Source organism: Capra hircus, chromosome 2 (genome assembly GCF_001704415.2).
Source record: "Capra hircus breed San Clemente chromosome 2, ASM170441v1, whole genome shotgun sequence".
Lineage (NCBI taxonomy): Eukaryota > Metazoa > Chordata > Mammalia > Artiodactyla > Bovidae > Capra > Capra hircus.
The window spans coordinates 45181350-45203479 of NC_030809.1; the positions used below are offsets into that span (position 1 = coordinate 45181350).

Below are 22130 nucleotides of genomic sequence, written 5' to 3' on the forward strand. Positions count from 1 at the left end.
AATACCTTCTCAAATTTCCTGTTGAAAAATAATTGGCTTGTCATATAAATTCTTATTTTGACCATACCTGAAAAATTATTTGTATTGTACATATATATATAGTTTAGGTAAATTAGAACTTTTAGACCATTGTGTTGAACAGTAAATAGAAATAAGGCCCATTTCCAGAAAGTCCTCATTGAGTTGCATGTTTCTGTCAGGCCTGAGAAAGCTGATAGGCTCTGAGCTATCCAGAATGCGTGTGTATGTAGTTTGGGATCTTAGCTTTGTTTGCATCTCTGAAGACTTGGCATTTAGGTGGTGGAGCTTAGCTATGGGGGATACTTGATTTTAGTTTATTGGATTCTTCTAAAATGCTGTGCATTCTGCTCTGGTTAACTGAAAAATGTGCTTATCTGGTTAGTAGTGCTGATAAAATAGGCCTTTAACAAAAACAGTTTAATAGAATATCAGATTTGGAAGGCACCTCTAATAGTGTAGCTACTTTACCTGGTGCTTGACTGCAACTTCTGAAATTTGTAAAACAGAGAAAATAAAATCAGGAATGGTAATTTTCCCCGCAAGGATGTTTTCCTTGAGTGTTCGTTCTTCTCTTGGTTGAATTATTTGAGATGCTTGTTTCTCATTTAAGTATTATTGAATCAGTTGAATAATGAATGAATGTACGAGTAAGGTCAACAAGTTTGAGGAAGACTGTGACATATTCACTACGATAGCCAGTATTTTGGCCATTTTATTTCTATGTTACATAAAGCAAGGAGTTGAATATCAAATTTAAGCAAGTCCAGTAACACAGCAGTACAAACAGAGCTTGACTTCTGGTTTGTGGAAGTGGCAGCTCCTGTAGAAAGCACCTTATAAGCATTAGTGTGAGATTTCCAGGGAATCATCTGCAAGTATTAAGTTTTTAAATGCAGACTGAAGTATAGAGTAGGGCTAAAGGAAATTTGTGGGAAAAGTTTGCTTCAGATACTGCTTGCTTTATCTATCTTAAAGGTTCTTCATCCCCTTTAATGATCGATCTGTAGTAGATACTTATTAAAGAGATGTTAAAGATAAATTATCTAATCAAGACTCTTGATAGAGTCAGTATGATTTTTAAAATGGGGAAATCATGTGAGTGGCTGGTTTTTCAAGGCACAGTTAGGAGCAAAACCTCAAGGCTGGTTAATTTTCAGGGCTCAAGAATACAGTATTGTCCAATATAACTTTCTGTGATGAAAATGGTCTGTATCTGCTGTCCAATATTGTAGCCAGTGGCTACATTCAGTTATTGATTACTTGGAATGTGACTAGTCTGACTGGAGAACTGAATGTTTTACGTTTATATAGCTACATGTGGCTACTTACTGGACAGTGGTGTGGATGGAAGTCCTAGAGTGAAGCTAGATGTACAGTGGGGTGAACCAGATGAAATGGAACAAATTGAGCTCAGTATGGAACTTCATTATAGAAGGAAGGTTCTCTTTTTCCATCACTGTCTTTCAACTTTTAAGTTTTCTTCTTTAAGGTCTTGGTATTTGTAGGAAGTGGAAGTAAGAGTAGACCCATGGTCTGGAAATGTTGTGTGTCCACTGTAGGCCACTGGCTTCCTTATGGAGTTCTTGGTGGAAATGAAGATGTTTCTTCAAAGCATCTTTTTGCCTAAGAAACAATTCACACCCATGATCACAGCACTGATAAACCATCCTAGAAAACTGTCTTTATAAGATAGTTGAATAATTTTCACTAAGAATTTCAGTAATCATCATTAGACTTGGGGCTACTGACTTGCATTTTAGTGGAAGGTCATACTGTCTTCATACAGTAACTTTAGATATGAGGTTTCAAGGATCATGATCTTCCTACTAGAAATGTTGAAGGGTGTAACAGTTCTTAAATTTGTATTTATGAAGGGACTCTCTTGTCTTAGGGATGAAGAAATAGCCAGAGAAAGCATACCTGGGCCAATGTCACACAAGTGAACATGGAATCAGGCCAGCTGGCATTAAGTTCTAACACTTGCTGGAATGAGGCTCTTTCACACCCTTCACATACCCCTTTACTTACTTATTCTTGGTGGAGATGAAGATGTTTCTTCAAAGCAACTTGGATTAGCGTTGCACAGTAGCTCAACTTCCCCCTTGTATTTCTAGCCAGTTTTCTTTGAGGAAAATTGCAACTCAGCTTTGCTTTTGGTTTCCATACTTACGAACCAGTCCTACTGTTGTGATATGTGAACACATAATTTTGAAACTGAATCAAGACTTCCCTTAATCTATTTTGTAATTCCCATAACAGCTGAGGAACATCCAGGAGAACAACTCAAGGTAAGGTGGAAACCCCTGAAATAGAGTTATTCTGGTTTCCTTCTTTTTTTTTCTTGTCCCCTGAAGAGTATTTATTAGCTTAGATTCAGCTTAAGTTGTAGAAAATAAATTTCAAGGGGGTAAATTGTTTACAGTTAAGATTGGAATCACATGGTTTTCTTTGTCGGACTTCTTTACGCTTCAGTTGTGATGGTTCTAAACAAGGATGACTTTGTTGCTTTCACTAAGGAGGGGAAATTTATGATAATAGCCACTATGGAGGACCTGGTTTTTAAGGAGTCAATTGAAAGCACATTACTAAAGAGATTCTATTATCAGAAAGGTGTAATAATTATTATTGTAATGGCTGAGCTATTTCTACTAAAAAGGCCTACCTCTCTGACCTCATCTACAAGTATTCTTTGTGCCTTGTTCACTTGGTTCCAGCCATGCTAACTTTTCTTTTATTCTTTCGCCATCCCAGCCTGATTCTTTTCTTTGAACTTTTGCACTTGGTGTTTACCTCCTGGGATATTTTTCTTCCAGATGTTTATGTGACTAACTCATTGTCATTCAGGTCCCACCCTTATATATCGCCTCTGCTAAGGTTTTGCCCTGGCCAACCTGTCTAAACCAAACCTCCCGCAATCCTATTACATCTCTTTAAAAATTTTTTGAATAACATTTATTGCCAACTCAACCTTTGTTTAGAGTCTGTCTCCCCACCCCCATCCCTAGAATGTAAATGCCATGGGAGAAGAGATGTCTGTCTTTCTTCATCCTGAGTTCCCAGTGTCCAGAACAAGGTTTGGCACATAACAGGTACCCAGTAAATACATACTGAGAAAGGCAGTGGTTCAGAATCAGGGGTGGGGGTGGAGTCTTTGGTCTAGTCTTGGTACTGCTCCTAGTTCACTGATAGCCCTGATCAGGGTCCTTCTCTCTCGGACTTGCTTTTCTCATCTGTGAAGCAAAGGGCTGAGCTAGATAATCTCTAAACCCTGTCTAGCTTCAATGCCAGTTCTTTAAGTTATCAAAAAATTCTATCACCTTTGCAGCAGGAGAATCTCTATTTTTCAGTTCTTCCAAACATGCTATGGGAAGTGGGAAAACACGTGTCCAAAAGCAGCTCAAAGCTAGTACTAGAAGCAGGCAGTCAAGTCCTTGAACAGTCCCACTCTTGCAACTGTTGTTCAAATGTCAAATACCTGGCTTGATCCTGGGCTTGTTTCATGGCTTCCTCCTGAGCCAACCTTGCTGCTTCCTTTTCCTTCTGCCATCTGTCCTCTGCTTCCCGCCGAGTCTTCTCTTCTGCTTCCTGTTTCCGCCGCTGGTACTCCAGCCGTTCTTCTTCAGCCATTTCCATCAGGTGCTTTTGCTCTTCTGCCAACTGCATTTCCAGCTCCTTCAGCCTTTGCTTTTCTGCCTCTGCAGAACAGAAGAACAGGTAGGCTCAGCAGGGGTCTCATTATTCAAGAAAACAACTCTCTGATCTGACTCTCAAGTCTGATTCCCAGGGACTCCCAATGAGATGTTCTATGGCTTACCTGAGAGCTGGTTGCCAGATCTTCTGTGGGTATTACCCTGTGTTCATTTACTAACTTGAGTCCTTTATCAGGTACCTACTGTGTGCAGTGCACTGTGCAATGAACACAAAACTTTGGGGAAGAATCTTCCAGAATCTGGTATGCAGATGGGTTGGAGACAGGTGTCAGGGCAGGGTCTGGAGAACCTTGGTGCTTACTCAGCTGGTCTGACCACTCTACAGCAGCAGCATCTGCTGAAGCACTTTCCTGTTCCTCAAATATGAGGCTACAGAAAATCCATACATCACCTGAAAGGCTGCCCAGCAGCCATCCAGGTGTTTGTTTCCATCTTCTAGGGAAGCAGGCAAGGAGCAGAGCTGTGTCTCCAATTTAGGCAGCTTCTGAGCAATGCTGGAAGGGCAATGCAAGGGGCTGGGTCCCACTCCAGGAGATCACTGGGACCACAAGAGTCATTGCTACAAACAAGTCTTTCTTATTTTGATCTTCTATCTCAGCTCACTAGAGTCACACCTACTAATCACTTTGAAAAAAAAAAATCAGCTTACCCATTTAGAGTGCTTCACACTGAGACCTAGGATAGGAATAACTGGGGAGAATCAAATGAACACCCACAGGGGGATAAAAATATTTCTGTCCCAGATAGAGGGAGTTGCAGAGAGCAGAGCACCTCTCACCAGCCCTCTCAGCTTCCTCCTGCTGCTTCTTTCTCTGCAGCTCCTGACATTTCCTCCGGAACTCCTCCTGTTGCTGCCGAGCTCTCTCCTGGGCCATTTGCAACTGGAGCCACTGCCTTCTCTCCTCCTCCTCCTGCCGCTGTCGTTCTTCCTCACGTCTCTGTTTCCTCAAGCTGAGAAAACCCATAAACAGGTAAGGGAGATGGCAGAAACACTGCAGTGTCCTTACAGGACAAGCTGTGCCTCTGGTGAAGGGTTTGCAGGCTGTAGTTCACAAACAGCATCTCATGCAGAGACTCCTTTTCCAAGGGAAGCCTGACTGAACAACAGAAGCCAGAACACAACAGGACAAACTAGAAGCCTGAAAGCTTCGACAGCTCTGTGCTCTGGGGCCTGGCCTTTAGTTCCCAGATCCTCATTTTCCATTCTTATCAAATGGATTTTGAAGTTCCTGTTTCACTGGGTTGTTGGGAAGATTAAATGAGCCCAGAAGCTTATGGAAGGGCCTTGTGCAATGCAGACAGTGTGGCAAGAGGCATAACAAATGTTTGCTGGAACGGATCTCAAAGCCTTCCCGGGAAGATCCACAAACATCTGTCTGGAGTAACCCTAACGGTTTAAGACATCTTATCTTTGGTCCAGACTGTCCCTGGGATAACTGAGGATAAAATGAGACATGCTGTTTTCCCTTAGGGCATGAGCCTCTGGAGAAGATTCTTTTAAAGAGTCCCTTGAACAGCAAGGAGATCAAACTAGTCAATCCTAAAGGAAATCAACCCTGAATATCGTTGGAAAGACTGATGCTGAAGCTGCAGCTCCAATACTTTGGCCATGTGATGCAAAGAGTGGACTCATTGGAAAAGACCCTGATGCTGGGAAAGATTGAAGGCAGAAGGAGAAGGGAACCTCAGAGGACGAGATGGTTGGATGGCATCACTGGCTCAATGGACATGAGTTTGAGCAAGCTCAGGGAGGTGGTGAAGGGAAGCCAGGCAGTGGTGCAGTCCATGGGGTCGCAGAGTTGGACATGACTAAACGACTGAACGACAACAACAATGAGCCTCAGAGCCAACGTACCCCCAGAGGAGGTCAGCCCCACTTGTCTTCTGTGTCCCGTCACAGCCATGGCCACGACCTCGCCACCCACCGGATTTCCTCCACGCGGCGTTGCTGCTCCAGCTCCAGTTCCTCCTTCATCCTCTCTGCCCTCTCCAGCTGCTCCTGCTGGAGCCGCCTCTGCTCCTCCTGCTCCCTTCTCTTCCTCTCCACCTCCAGCCGTCTCATCTCAGCCCGCTCTGCTCGCAGCCTGTCCCGGGAAGCCTTCTCTTGTTCCCTCGTGACGAGGAAGGCCTGAGGAGCCAGAGTGTTGTCAGCGAGCAGTGATCGCGGGTGACCTCGTCTTGGCAGCACGCCTTCCTCCACCCCCACCCACATGGCCTCTAATCAGAGGTAAGGTGGTTTCCACACTCTGACCACAGTCGTACAAACTCTGCTACCACTGGCCCAGGCTCTGGGCTCTGACTGACCTGGATCCAAGTCTCTCTCTTACTTGCTTCAGAATTCAAGGGTAACAACTTAATTTCTCTGAACTGTCTTCCTCTTGGCTGGCTATTACCAGAATTAACTCAAACAGTGAAAGTGCCAACATAATGCCTGCTATGCTGTGCTTAGTCGCTTAGTTGTCAGACTCTGCGACCCCATGGACTGTAGCCCACCAGGCTCCTCTGGCCATGGAATTCTCCAGGCAAGAATAATGGAGTGGGTTGCCATGCCCTCCTCCAAGGGATCTGCCCAACCCAGGGATCAAACCCAGATCTCCCACATTGCAGGCGGATTTTTTACCATCTGAGCCTCCAGGGAAGCCCAAGAAAACTGGAGCGGGTAGCCTATCCATTCTCCAGAAGATCTTCCTGACCCAGGAGATTCTTTACCAGCTGAGCTACCATGTCTGCTGCTGCTGCTGCTAAGTTGCTTCAGTCATGTCCAACTCCTAGCGACCCCATGGACTGCAGCCTACCAGGCTCCTCCGTCCGTGGGATGTTTCAGGCAAGAGTACTGGAGTGGGGTGCCATTGCCTTCTCCGACCATGTCTGCTACATGTGTCTAATAATCACCCAAGGAGCTTTTAAAGATTACTTGAGGCCAAAGCCCCACCTGGACCAATTTAATAAGAATACTTAGGTGGGAGACCTTGGCAGGTTTTTAAAATTTAATTAAATTTTTCTTTTTTTGGCTACTCAGCAATGCTTGTGGGATCTTAGTTCCCTGACCCAGGATTGAGCATGGCTGGCAGTAGAAGCACAGAGTCCTAACCACTGGACTGCCAGGAAACTTCTCCTCCACCCCAACCACCTACTTAAAAATACATTATTTTTCTTGGTGGTTTTAAAAAACACCTTCAGTGATGCTAATGTGAAGCCAGGGCTCATAACCACAGGTTCTAGCTAAAGGCTCCTCTAGGAGCAGTCTTAGGTGTAGATGTGTCAGACTCCTATTTAATCCTCTGCAAATCTACTTTTCCAATGAAGCGTTCTCTCAGTTTCTGTGAAGAGTGTCTTAGATTTCTTGTTCTTCCTGATGCCGCCTCCTTAGTCAGAAGCATGCCTCTGAGGGAGACACTGGATGGCCGCTGTCCCATGGGAGCTCTGTGTATCCAGTATGGGCGTGGGTACTTCCTTATCTTATTTAGCCTTTGCAGAGGCAGTGCAGTACTGTATACTGACAGTAAATCTAGAAATTCTGAGTCTAGAGCAGGCTCAGAGAAGTTCTGCCCACAGCTTAAAATTTTCATCTGCTATATAGAGTAGAATGCTGTAGCCTTGGCAGCTGGGAAGACTGAGAACCAGAAAGGAAAAAGCTTCCTGAAATCCTTTTTGGAAGACCAGGGGCTATAAAATACATACATAATAATTAAAAATAGTGCAAGAGCTCTGGAGCTCTTTTGGAGTCAAAAGATCTAAGTCTTGACTCTGCCACTTGATGGTTGCCCAATTTCTGGCAGCAAACATCTAACCCTTTTAATCTCAGCTTGTAGGTGTATGAAATGGGGTGCACCATACCTGGGTCACGAGTGTGGCTGTAGAGATTAAATGAAAATCAGCAGAATTGTTCCTATTTGCATGTAACTTCTGTGAGTTTAACCACAGTGGTTTAGCTGTGGGTGCGTTTGCAGTGTTCAAAGAAAAGGCAGATAGATGTATGTGTGTAAGTTGTCTGTGGCCCAGCTTTGTGCCGCAGTAAAGCAGATTAGGAATGGAGGAATTTCTACAGTGTTGGGGAGGCAAGCCATGCATAAACTCCTGGCTAAGTCAAGAATATGTGCTTGGCTCTGAGGCCTGAATTCACCTTTCCTTTTAACTGTGAGGCCTGTACTTCTCACAGACGAGTGCTGTGCCGCCTTTCTGCTCATGGGGGTTGGTAATGCCCTGGCAGTTCGGGAGCCTCACAGAATGCCTCATTTCAGAGGGACTTTGCCACCCTAGTGTCTTTTATCAGATCTGGCATCTTAAAGGGTCAGAAAAAAACAAAGTAGAATAAATAAAATCATTAGGCAGTTTAATATAATCCAGGGCAGTTTTCCCCACCTCTGCAGTTGTACCAGTGAGGACAGAGATCCCTTTGGCCAGGGTGAGAATATTGAAGCCTACCTTGGAAGGGTCCTCGTGGCTTCTCTCTTCTTCAGGTTCCATGTTTCCAGGGACAGTTGCAGCCTGGGTGGGTGATGACCTTCTATCTATAGAAACTTGGCTCTCAGGAGCCTCAACTTTGGAAGAGAGCCAAGGGTCCTCTACCCCAGAGCCTGAGCGGAAGAAACCTCCACCTGAGCGGTCTTTGGTTTCCTTAGAGTTAATGACAGCAGGCCCACTCAGCTCCACAGCTGTTTCCAGATTCCCTTCCTTCCGTGTCCTTTTCCCTTTGGCTCCTGTTTTTTTTCCTTTGGGAATTAGCTGTGATTTCTTTTCAGCTTTTGATTCCTTTGACTTTCCTAGGAGAGAACAATTGGGGATAGAGGCATAGCTAATAAACATGATCTCTGTATCCTTTTCAGTGACTTTAAAACTCCCATGTGCAATGGAATCATCTGTGTGCAGATACCTGAGCCCCGCCCTTAGAGTCTGATTTTGTAGGAATCTGCATTTTAGCTATCACTCCAAAGATTTTGAGAAGGGTAGCCCATAGACCCAGGTGGTGCTAGTGGTAAAGAACCCGCCTGCCAATGCAGGAGACATAAGAGACGTGGGTTGAATCCCTGGGTCAGGAAGATCCCTTGGAGGAGGGCATGGCAACCCAAATCCCATGGACAGTGGTGTCTGACCAGCTACAGTCCATAGGGTCACAAAGAGTCAGATACGACTAAAGCCACTTAGCACAGCACAGCCCATAGACCACCCTTTGAGAACCTGCCTCAACTGTGATCAGCAGTCTTGCTACTAAAAAGACTTTTGACTCACCCTGACCTATGGTGGGGACAAGACTCTCTGGAAGGAAGAAGACCTATAGACACAGCTGGAAAATCATGCCTCAAGAGTCTAGCTTGAGGTTGCCACTTTGTAACCTGGCACAGTTTGAGTCTTCCATACTCTAGGGCTTCTTTCTCAATTCACCGCTGGGGGCCACAAGTATTTTTTTTTCCAGTCCTGCCAATGCTACCCAAGTTACAGGCTACAGCAATGTAAACTCAGCAAGACCTTAAAAAGCAGACCTCAAAAATAGATCTGGATAAGGAACAGAGTCCTACTGTATAGCACAGGGGACTATATTCAATATCCTGTGATAAACCATAACGGAAAAGAATATTAAAAATGTCTATATTATATAAATGGGTCACTTTGCTGTAGAGCAGAGATTGGCACAACATTGTAAGTTAACTACACTTCAGTTAAAAAAAATCTGTCCCAGGAGTCTGGCTATCCAGTGTCATTTGTTGCTACAGCCTTTGATTTGTTTTGAGGGTCTTCGTATGGCCAGGAAAGAATGAGTGTAGGCTTCAGGTTAAAGAAAGTCCTCAGAACACAACATTGTAAATCAACTACACTTCAATAAAAATTAAAAAGAAAGAAGGTCCTCAGAAGCATAGGCACCTGAATTCCTAGTGAGGTGCAACACAACGAACCAAGAGGAAAAATGGTAGCTGGAGTAACCATTCAGCTGCTGCTGCTGCTAAGTCGCTTCAGTCGTGTCCGACTCTGTGTGACCCCATAGACAGCAGCCCACCAGGCTCCCCCATCCTTGGGATTCTCCAGGCAAGAACACTGGAGTGGGTTGCTATTTCCTTCTCCAATGCATGAAAGTGAAAAGTGAAAGTGAAGTCGCTCAGTCGTGTCTGACTCTTAGCGACCCCATGGACTGCAGCCCACCAGGCTCTTCCGTCCATGGGATTTTCCAGGCAAGAGTACTGGAGTGGGGTGCCATTGCCTTCTCCGGTAACCATTCAGAGCATGCTGCAAACTTCTCCTTCCCAAATGCTCTCATGGCCCAATTCTCAGCTTATGACTTATTTATTATTCATAAAGGCAGGGTTTGAAAGGCATGAATTTGGAATCAAATGGCAGGTTCAGACCCTGGGTCCACCACTTTCTACTGTTCGATGTTACTCAAATCAGCCAGCCTCTCCGCATGATATAATAATGGTGATTAAGGATGTGTGGGGATTTCATGACATCATAAATGCAGAGCTCCTAATGAGAGAGTCAATTCCTAGGCAGGTTGATAAGAAGTCTGGGGTCCCTGAGGAGGAGAAAGGGGTCTGGGGCTCTCAAGGAGACAGGGGCCTGGAATTCTCACGGAGGAGAACAGGACAACTTTTTTTCTACATTCCTTAGTAAAGACTATATAACAATAACGTATCCTGCTTGAGGACATGTTTCTCCTTCCTGAAAACCTTCTGACTAATCCTGTTATCTTAAAATGTATATTATGGGAGTAGGTCTAGTAAGATCCTTACAACCATGAGATATTTGTTTGATTTATTGTAATAACTAATTTAAAAAGTATATAATTCCCTTCCTAAGACTAGCGAGTGGGGCACTCTCCATCCCCCTTCTGATGTCCATGTCAGAAGCTTTCTTTGTTCCTTTGAGTGATCAAGCCTGGTCCCTGGTCCTGAAGCTAAGTGTTCTTTGGAGATCAAGAATCTGACACCGTTCACCATAAGCTATCACTAATACAATGCGAGTTCATTTAGTAGGTGTTGGTATTATTATTGTCATTTCCTTTCTTGTTAATTACAGGCCTCCAAGGCTCCCCCAGTTTCCTCTATCCCTGTCTCCCAAGATACTGACAGGAAGTAAGGCCGCAACACCATCTTAGCTGTGGTCGTCAAGGAGACTCAGCACAGTTTGTCCAATAGGATCCATGCTGAGTCTCCATAACACCTTCCGGCTCCCATTAGGTGTCTTCTCCCGGATGGACCCTTACCAACAGCAGCCTCTGCTTCCTCATGGAGTTTTCCTTCTTTCTCCCTCTTGGGTGCCTTGGACTTATCTGTCTTGGCCCTTTTCCTGCTCTTGGCTTTTTCAATCAACTCCATCTCCTAAAGGGGAAAAATTAAGGAAAGGGAACATTTTAAAGTGGAAAGCAAGGGAAAAAAAAAATCAAAAGGAGATTATTTTGGGAATTCCCTGGCAGTCCAGTGGTTAGGACTCAGCACTTTCAATACCTGATCAGGGAACTAAGATCCCAATTGCCAACAAACAAAAACAGAAAACAAAAGAAAAGGGAGATTATGTTGAACAAGACAGAATGGCTTAGAATGGAATTTATATGGGTTCCAGATGAAGCAAATGAATGAGACAGACAGTGTGGAGCTGGAGGGGAGATCCTAAGATTCATCCTTTGATATAATTTCAGGTATAATTTCATAGAAGAAAAGAGAAATAGAACGTACTTGATGATCTGCCCCCCCGTTTTAAATAATTGTAAAAGAATAATTTTATTTAGTTATATCTTTTTGGCTGTGCTGGGTCTTCGTTGCCGCAAAGGCGTTTCTCTAGTTGCAGAGAGCGGGCTCCTCGTGGGTGGCCCCTCTGGTTGCAGAGCTGGGCTTCAGAGTGCAGGCTTCGGTAGTTGCAGTATTCGGGCTTAGTTGCCCTGTGACATGTGGGATCTTCCTGGACTGGGATCCAACCCATGTCCCCTGCATTGGCAGGAGGATTCTTCACCACTGGATCACCAGGGAAGTCCTGCTCCCTTTTTTGATGCTAAACCATCATCTACAGAGCTGGATCAAAGTGAAGCAGTTTTCACCTTTGACAGATTGCTGTTGCCACAATTAATGATTAACTGGTTTAAATCAAAGCCAGCTTTATTCCCTGTTGCATCATTTGCTAGCTTTTGGGAAACTGCAAGCATATGACCATGGCTATGTCAGTTTTCGCCTTTCTCCAAGGACTGGGACAATATAGTGTTTCTTCCTAACAGGGGATGGCACAGTCAGGCCATGACTACCCCCTCAGTACCTGTAATATTGTGACAAAATAAGAAATATATGTTTGGTCTTTGAACCTAGCCTCTGACACAGAGCTCCTAAAACCCTTGCACAAACATACCTCAGAGATAGTGTGGGTTTGGTTGTAGACCACCCCAACAGTGTGAATACTGGAAATAAAGCATGTCACATGAATATTTTGTTTCCCAGGGCATATGAAAATTATGTTTACTTGTGTAGTCTATTAAAGTGTGCAGTAGCATTATGTCTAAAAAAATAGTGTGCATACCTGAATTTGAAAATGCTATATTGCAAAAAAACTGTTAACTATCATCTGAGCCTTCAACAAATTGTAATCTCCTTTTTTGCTGTGTCACAAGGCATGCGGGATCTTAGGTCCCCTACCAGGGACTGAACCTGGGCCGCAGCAGTAAAAGTGCTGAGTCCTAGTCACTGGACAACCAGAGAATTCCCCACAAATGTTCTTCATGGCATCTAGGATGCTGAATACTTTTCAGAAGGTTCTCAATCAGCTTTACCCAGATCCATCCAAGGAATCACCAAGTGTGGCAGCTATAGTCTTAAGAAGTGTATTTGTTAAAAAATAAGAATTCAAAATGACTCCTTGATATGTGGGCTGCACAATGTTGTGTTAGAAAGCATGAAAACAACCCTAATCTTGTCCATCTCCATTAGAGCTCTTGGCTGGCTAGTTGATTGTCAACGAGCAGTAATATTTTGAAACGGATCTCTTTTTTTCTGAGCAGTAGGTCTCAACAGTGGGCTTAAAATACTCAGTAAAACACATTGCTAACAGATAAGCTGTCATCCAGGCTTTGTTGGGCTACATACAGAACACAGGTGGAATAGATTTAGCATAAATCTTAAGGGCCCTAGGATTTTTGGAATGGTAAGCATGGGCTTCAACTTCAAGTCACCAGCTGCATTAGCCCCTAACATGATTTCAGCCTGTCCTCTGAAGATTTGATGCCAGGCATTGACGTCTCTCCAGCTCTGAAAGTTCAAGATGGCATCTTCTTTCAACGTAAGGCTGTTCATCAACATTGAAGATCTGTTGTTTAGAGTATCCACCTTCATTAATTATCTTAGCTAGAGCTTCTGGATAACTTGCTGCTTCACATTCATGCCTTAAACCTTATGAACCAACATTTGCTCACTTCACATTCTTCTTTTCCAGCTTCTTCACCTCTCTGAGTCTTCATAGACTTGAAGAAAGTTAAGACCTTGCTCTGGATTAGGCTTTGGCTTATGGGAACGTTGTGGTTGGTTTGATCTTCCATCCAGACCACTTAAACCTTCTCCATATCAGCAATAAGCCCATTTTGTTTTCTTACCATTCATGCGTTCACTGGAGTAGCACTTTAAATTTCCTTCAAGAACTTTTCCTTTGCAGTTACAACTTGGCTAACCGTTTGGTGCAAGAGGCCAAGCTTTTTGGCCACTCTCAGCTTTCCACGTGGCTTCCTCATTAACCATTTCTAGCTTTTGATATAAATTGGGAAACATGAGTTGTTGGCTGTTGTGAGACACGTGAAACGTTTCCTTTTACTTGAACACTTAGAGGCCCCTATGGGCTTCCCTGGTGGCTCAGAGGTTAAAGCGTCTGCCTCTAATATGGGAGATTTGGGTTCGATCCCTGGGTTGGGAAGATTCCCTGGAGAAGGAAATGGCAACCCACTCCAGTATTCTTGCCTGGAAAATCCCATGGACGGAGGAGCCTGGTGGGCTACAGTCCATGGGGTCGCAAAGAGTCGGACACAACTGAGCGACTTAACTTAACTAGAGGCCCCTGCAGGGTTATCAACTGGCCTGATTTCAATGTTGTCGTGTCTCAGGGAATGGGGGTGGGGGAGAGACTTGAGGAAAGGAACAGAGGGAACGGCTGGTTGGTGGAGCAGTCAGAACACACATATTTATTGATTAAATTCACCATCTCATATGGGTATGGTTCATGATACCCCAAAACAATTACAATGGTAACATCAAATAGCACTCACTGATCACACTTCAGTATCAATATCAATAACCTCAGATACACAGATAACACCACCCTTATGGCAGAAAGAGAAGAACTAAAGAATTTCTTGATGAAAGTGAAAGAGGAGAGTGAAAAATTTGGCTTAAAACTCAACATTCAGAAAACTAAGATCATGGCATCCAGTCCCATCACTTCATGGCAAATAGATGGGGAAACAGTGGAGATGGTGGCAGACTTTATTTTTTTGGGCTCCAGAATCACTGCAGATGGTGACTGCAGCCATGAAATTAACAGACACTTGCTCCTTGGAAGAAAAGCTATGACCAACCTAGACAGCATATTGAAAAGCAGAGACACTGCTTTGCAAACAAAGGTCTGTTTAGTCAAAGCTATGGTTTTTCCAGTTGTTATATATGGATGTGAGAGTTGGACTATAAAGAACGCTGAGTGCCAAAGGATTGATGCTTTTGAACTGTGGTGTTAGAGAAGACTCTTGAGAGTCCCTTGGACTGCAAGGAGATCCAACCAGTCCATCCTAAAGGAAATCAGTCCTGAATATTCATTGGAAGGACTGATACTGAAGCTGAAGCCCCAATACTTATTTACCTGATGCAAAGAACTGACTCCTTGGAAAAGACCCTGATGCTGGAAAAGATTGAAGGCAGGAGGAGAAGGGGACGACAGAGGATGAAATAGTTGGATGGCATCACTGCCTCAATGTACATGAGTATGAGCAAGCTCCAAGAGTTGGTGATGGACAGGGAGGCCTGGCGTGCTGCATGCAGTCCATGGGGTTGCAAAGAGTTGGACACGACTGAACTGAACTGATCACATATCACCAAAACAAATACAATAATAATGAAAAAGCTTGAAATGTTTCGAGAATTATCAAAATGTGACAGAGAATGAAATAAGCAAATGCTGTTTGAAAAAACGGTGCTGATAGACTTGCTTGAACTTTCAATCTGTAAAATCACATTATCTGTGAAGCACAATAAAATGAGAGACATGCCTGTAACTTCTGGAGCATAAGCATGAAAGGATTGTCTTTTGTTATTCATTAACAAGCCCCTTTCAACAACACCTGAGATTATGTTAATACCATTATTTTGGAAAGCCCCTAAAAAGGGGCACTGGTTACCAGGAGAACCAATCACGTGATCAGAACGTTGGACATTTCAGCCCCTGCCCCTCCCACTACCTTAGAGGAGGGGAGAAGTGTTAGAAGTTGCATTAATCACCATTTGCCAGTGACTAAATCAATCGTGCTTATGTAACGAAGCCCCTATAAAAGCTCTAACCAAACATGTTCAGACTGCTCCAGGGCTGGTGAACACATATGTGTGGTAGGAGGGTAGCACATCCCAAACTCCAAGGGGACGGGAACGCCTGTGTTTGGGACCTGTCAGGGCCTTGCCGTGTGTGTCTCTTCCTCGCTGTTCACTTGGACGGTGAGTCCCCTACGTATGAACCTTCAAGTTGTGAACTTCCAAAGATGTGGACATGCCTTGCATGTCCAATCACATAAGTTAGTTCACGTGTCCGGTGTACATTGTCACATGCACGCATCCTCTACAAGTGGTTGTGCTTTGGTGTACTTTACAGTTTGGTAGAATAGTACAGTATCTTTACTGCAAGACCAGGATGTTCACCCAATGCCAGCCCTTATACGCCAGCACTGTACTGCTCTACTTTTCAAGTGTTAGTCGCTCAGTTGTGTCTGACTCTTTGGGACACCATGGACTATAGCCCACCTGGCTCCTCCCTGTCCTTGGGATTCTCCAGGGAAGAATACTGGAATGGGTTGTCATTCCCTTCTCCAGAGGATCTTTCCAACCCAGGGATCGAACCCACGTCTCCAGGACTGCAGGCCAATTTTAGGGAAGATTTAAAATGTTTTGTTTCTGTATTTGTTATGTATTATTTGTGTGAAAGGGCTTCCCTAGTGGCTTAAATGGTAAAGCGTCTGCCTGCAGTGTGGGAGACCTGGGTTCGATCCCTGGGTTGGGGAGATCTCCTGGAGAAGGAAATGGCAACCCACTTCAGTACTCTTGCCTGGAAAATCCCATGGACGGAGGAGCCTGGTGGGCTACAGTCCATGGGGTCGCAAAGAGTCGGACATGACTGAGTGACTTCACTTTACTTTATTTCTGTGAAAAGTATTACAAACCTATTACAGTATAGTACTATATAGCTGACTGTGTTAGCTGCATACCTAGGCTAACTTTGTTGGACTTAATGAACAAATTGAACTTATGAATACGCTCTTGAACTCATTCGTATGTAGGGGACTTACTGTATCCTTTAAAATATCTTTTGTAATAAATCAGTAGTAGTAAGTAAATGTTTCCTGAGCTGTTCTAGCAAATTACTGAATCTGAGGATGGGTTGTAGGAACCCCCTATGTATAGCTTTTTGATCAGAAGTATAGGTGACAACCTGGGACTTGATGGCTGAAGTGGAACAGGCATGTGGGACTGAACCCTTCACCTGTGGGGCCTGTGCTAATTCCTGGTAGTCAGCATCAGAGTAGAATTGTAGGACCCCTGGTTGGTGTCCAGAGAGCTGCAGAATTGGTTGATGTGGGAAAACCCTTCACACATTTCATGTCAGAAGTGATATGAAAGTGTAGGAAAACTAAACGTCCTTCTAGTACCTTTGTAGAAATTAGAAAAGGGTACCCCATGCTTCAGAAAGATGCAACCCATTACTGGGATGCAGGGCATGGTGAGTGAACCACAGAGTGGATTTGAGGTCTCACTGCCCCCTTTGCAGGTGCCCTTGTCTAGGAAGCAGTCTATACAACTGGACATGGCAATCCTGCTGGGAGCACCTTCCAGGTGGGGTTTTGGACCAAGCGCGTACCGAGGTGTTTGCACTCACGTTACTGACGTCGTTTGATGTCTGCTGGTTGAACAGCCTTGGCTCAGTTTTCCCTTCTTTTCCTCTTGGAAGAAAAGATGTGTCTATAGGATCCAGCCCTTCTGGTGAGTCAGGCCCATGTCCTGGAAGTCCTCTGTGCCGATGGTGTACATTATAATCTTTGCCCCTATGAAAAAAAGTAAAACAGGACCAAACTAAAGAAAAACTCTGGTGTACACACCACTATATGTAAAATAAACAAGAGAATTTGCTGTATAGCACAGGGAACTCTAGACGATAACTTGTTTCAGCCTACGACGGAAAAGAAGCAGAAAAAAAGAGCTATGTACAATTGAATCACTTTGCTGTTCACCTGAAACTGTACCACAGCCTTGTCTTGGCGAAGGGGCTTGCATAACCCCATGAAGCTGTGAGCCATGCCTTGCAGGGCCACCCAAGACAGGGGGGTCAGAGTGGAGGTTCTGACAAAATGTGGTCCACAGGAGGAGGAAATGGCAACCCACTCCAGTACACGTGCCTAGAGGACCTCACGAATAGTGAAAATGCAAAAGATATGACGCCAAGATAAGACCTCCAGTTTGGAAGGTGTCCAATATGCTATGGGGGATAGCAGAGGGCAATTATGAATAGCTCCAGAAAGAATGAAGCGGCCGGGCCAAAGCAGAAACAATCCTCAGTTGTGGATGTGTCCAGTGTTGTAAAGAGCAATATTGCATAGGAACCTGGAATGTTAGGTCTGTGAATCAAGGTAAACTGGACGTGGTCAAGCAGCAGATGGTAAGATTGAACGTCGACATCTTAGGACTCAGTGAACTAAAATGGACGAGAATGGGTGAATTTAATTCAGATGACCATTATATCTACTCCTATGGGCAAAAATGCCTTAGAAGAAATAGCCTTCATAGACAACAAATGAGTTCAAAATGCAGTACTTGGGTACAACCTCAAAAGTGACAGAATGAGCTTGGGTCATTTCTAAGCAAACCATTCAAAATCATCGTAAATCAACTATACTTCAATTAAAAAGAAAAAAAAAAACTCTAGTGAACAGGAAGAGGGAAAATGAACAAACACTGATTGAACAACTGTGTTCTGCCAGGCACTGCACTGTGGCGGGCATTTTACACACTTGATCAGCCCTCTTTTTCTCAACACATCCCTGAATAAAGGAGATTAGAAAGTTTAGCCTTCACTTTTGGGGTTCTCTCAGGCTCAAGTTTCTTTTATCAGTGGCTTAGTAAGGTAAAGTAAATGTCGCTCAGTCGCGTCCAACTCTTTGCGACCCCATGGACTGTAGCCTACCAGGTTCATCCATCCATGGGATTTTCCAGGCAAGAATACTGGAGTGGGTTGCCATTTCCTTCTCCAGGAGATCTTCCCAACCCAGGGATTGAACCCAGGTCTCCCGCATTGTAGGCAGATGCTTTACCATCTTTATCAGTGGCTTAGTTGAAGAAAAAGTGACCTTTAAGAAAGTGTCATCAGAACATGAACCTACCTATATATCCACTTTTTACACCCTCTGAATTCTATTCTTGATCAAATTCAGCCACCAAAGGTCATTGCTGTTTGAGTATGATCCTGTGTAGAACCACTGTCATAGACCATGTGCCTGGAGGGCAGCTGACTTATGTTCTCCAGGTAAAAATGTCACTACGACAGAGCCACATGGATTCAGTAACAGCTGCTGCAGCAGCTACAGTTGTGTCAGGCCTGGTCCTGAATATTTTATTTTTTAGCTAAATCAGTATTATATTTACTGTGCTGGGCTAGTACAGAGCCTTACTATAGAAACTTGAGAAATACTTGTCAAATGAGGTAAATGGAATTTCCTATAAATATATGAGTCTTTAAATCATTCAGTGTCACTCTATAAAAACCCATAGAAGTATCCTTTAGAATTTAGCGGTAGGAAAACCTTTATTTCCCCTGAGGAATAAGCATGCTGCAAATGAAAACCACGAAACCTGACTGAGTTGCTCCTTTTTGGCTTTTTTTGCGTTCACATTCAGTCTGAAAGTCTGAAGTTTTCAATTTTTCAGTTTTCTCTTTTTTTGGAAAGTCTGAACTTTAGTCACTTATTGAAGATTGTTGATGTCCTCTTTTCTTTTCCTCCAGATTAAAAAAATTTGGGGGGGGTATTGTCTAGTCTTTTTTTGTGTGTGTGGATAGGCTGGGGGTGTGTGTTATTATAAGCAGTTTAAATCCATTTTGGAGAAGATGAAATACAAAAGTTAAAAAGTGGAATTCTTCAGATAGCTGCCTCACCACCCAAGTGCTCATCCTTCTTTATTCCTAGGGAACACCCAGCCTTTTTTTGACCCAGGAGGGAATCCTTATACCACAAGGCAGGTGAGGGCAGATTCGCATATCACTGAGGCTCATGGGAGGTCACAAGAGGCTGTCGTTCCAGCTGCTACTGCCAAACAAGGCTTAGGTCAAGTGACTAAGCCTGACTGGCTGAGCTGCTGGCTGAGGAGCTCATAGTTAGCACATAGTCAGCACGTAGGAAGCACTTAATACATGTTAGCAATTTATTAGTATTAATGGTATTATTGATTTTACCCAGGGCTGGGTGAATGCTGAGAGGAGAAACCAAGGTTGAGTTGCCCATGCTTTCTGGGCATGGCCGCAGAGCTCAGACGTGGAGAAATGGAGAAAGCAGCTTCCACACGGTTTAGAGTTCAACTTTGCTTCTCACCCACCCAGCCAAAGAACAGGTTTAAAAGTAGGAAATACATCACGATATAATCTTTTCCCCAAATCTTTGTTTCTTAGCTAGTAATTTGATTCTGGCTGCCAGAGCCTGTGGTTGGTTAGCTGAGAATCTTCATGTCGCTTAGGAAAAAACAGAAATGAAGTTCATTAAAAGCAAAGAAAACCAAAAGTTGAGAAGTCCATGTTAGGACGGCTTTGAATACTTACGCCTTTTGGACAGTATCTGCCTCAGGGGTCTGCATGTGCTCAGCCAGGGAAGCACAAAGAGGGTCAAGGGTCATATTCCTCGGCACTGGGTCTGCAAAGACAAAGAGCATCCTGAATCAGCAAAGGACAGCAGGCTGTGATCCCAGACACGAGAATACATCTACCTGGTGAGCAGTCAACAGCATGCCAATTAGAACAATAGGGTATGTTATACCTAGGAAATTCACAAATACTGCAGAAACTAGAGCTGACACATGGCAAGTGATATTAAAATCAGTAAGCCCCATTGGGAAAGCGATATGACAGTACATACCAAGATCTAGAAAAACGTTCTTGTCTTTGATCAGGAATCTCACTCCTGGGTATTATCATAAGGAAATAACTTAAAAGAAGAAACAAGCTTTTTGTACAAAGTTGTTCATTACAACATCATCAATAATAAAAAATTAGAAACAGCCAAACAATGGGAAATTTGCAATGCATTATTTTGACATTTAAAATTATGGTTGAAAAGATAAGTCAGCAGTATGGAAAATATAACGACAAGTAAAAAATAGTAGACTATAGAATTGTGTGTGAAAGCTCTATAAAATATGTGTGTAGATGGATAAGAGCTGGAAGAGAAAACAGAAAGAGGAAATAATATGTTAAAGGGGTTTATGGGTGTTTAAATTTTTTCTTAAAACCCCAGCATTGTTATAACCTTGAAAAGAAAATTGATTAAAAATTCTTATATTTTGAGGAAGGTTTATGCAGGCTACACAGCTATTGCTGGGTTCTCTGAAGACCACACTGGGTAGTTTTTAGAATGAGAAGAGTCTCCAGACTGACTTCATATTAGACTAGGATACTTTTAATTTTAGTTACTTTAAACAATTTTTAATCATGAAAGATATATTTCATTGAAGAATATAGGAAAACACAAGTATAAATCAGAACCCTCCCCGTCAACACGTAATTATTAGAATGACTAAAAAGACTGACTATACTGAGAATTAACAAAGATCCAGAGGAACCAGAATGCAAATTCACTGTTGTTTAGAATGTAAAATGGTGCAATCACTTAGGAAAACGGTTTGACTGTTTCTTGAAAAATTAAATATTAAATATACCATATCATCCAACCATTATACTCCTAGGTATTTTACTCAAAAAGGATGAAAGCATATGTCCACATAAGTACTTATACACAAATGGTCATAGCAACTTTATTTGCAATAGTCAAAAACTTATAACAACCGACATACCCATCAACAGGTGAATGGATAAAATGCTAGTATATACATACAATGCAATACTACTCAGTAGCAAATAGAAAGGAAATATTGATACACTCAGCGATATGGATGAATCTCAAAAGAATTATGTGGAGTGAAAGCAACCAAAGAATGGTATACATGGTATGCTTCCATTTATATAAATTCTAGAAAGTGAAAACCAGTCTATAGTGCCAGAAAGCAGATTGGTTTGGAAATGAGAGAGACTGGTGTTAGAGACTAGAGGCAGAAGAATCGTTTGGAAAAGATGAAATGTTTTGTCTTGACCGTGGTGAGTTTCATGAGTACAGACATGTATCAGAACGTACCTAGTAGACCTTGAGTTCTCATCCCAAGGAAAAAAAGTAACTGTGTGCTGACTGATGTTAACTGTGGTAACCACTTTGCAATATATATCACATCATTATGTGGTACCTCTTAAACTAATTGCAATGTTATATGTCAATTATATCTCCAGAAAACTAGAAGCTGCCCCTTCAAATCAGAGCAATATTTAATGTTTCTATAGAAGAAAACTGATGGTTGAATAATTTTATATTCTACTAAATAATTATATACAATTAAAATCTAAGGAAAAGTGAAGTTGATTGCATTAAAATCTTTATAGAAAAATAGCAATATTTAACACTTAAAGATAATTTATCTAATTGTACAATTTAAATAGGTGTAATTTATTATAAGGCTGTTTAAAAAGCTTAACAAAGTTAAGTTTTATGGCCACCTCATGCGAAGAGTTGACTCATTGGAAAAGACTCTGATGCTGGGAGGGATTGGGGGCAGGAGGAGAAGGGGATGACAGAGGAGGAGATGGCTGGATGGCATCACCGACTCGATGGACATGAGTTTGGGTGAACTCTGGGAGGTGGTGATGGACAGGGAGGCCTGGCGTGCTGCAATTCATGGAGTTGCAAAGAGTTGGACACGACTGAGCGACTGAACTGAACTAAACTGAAGATATATTAATACAAATAAAGTGTTTAAAACAGTGCTAGCACTTGCTAAAAACAAGAATCAAAAAAAAAAAAAGACCCCACCACTACAACAAGACCCCCAAAACCCCAAAAAACCTTGACTCATGATCCCTCTACTTACATACAACTACAGCAAATAT

At 43.0% G+C, this 22130-nt stretch overlaps 1 protein-coding gene across 1 annotated transcript in view; it reads right to left on the minus strand.

The window, feature by feature from the left end:
- KIAA2012 (KIAA2012 ortholog) overlaps positions 646-22130 on the minus strand; it is a 131943-nt gene continuing 110458 nt past the window's right edge. Inside the window, exons 16-23 of the mRNA XM_018060816.1 lie at positions 19743-19833; positions 16818-16983; positions 10927-11041; positions 8157-8494; positions 5657-5859; positions 4510-4682; positions 3497-3716; positions 646-1644 (exon numbers count right to left, since the gene is read on the minus strand). Coding sequence (XP_017916305.1) covers positions 1506-1644; positions 3497-3716; positions 4510-4682; positions 5657-5859; positions 8157-8494; positions 10927-11041; positions 16818-16983; positions 19743-19833 — 1445 coding nt within the window. The 3' untranslated portion in view covers positions 646-1505. The remainder of the gene's footprint in view (positions 1645-3496; positions 3717-4509; positions 4683-5656; positions 5860-8156; positions 8495-10926; positions 11042-16817; positions 16984-19742; positions 19834-22130) is intronic.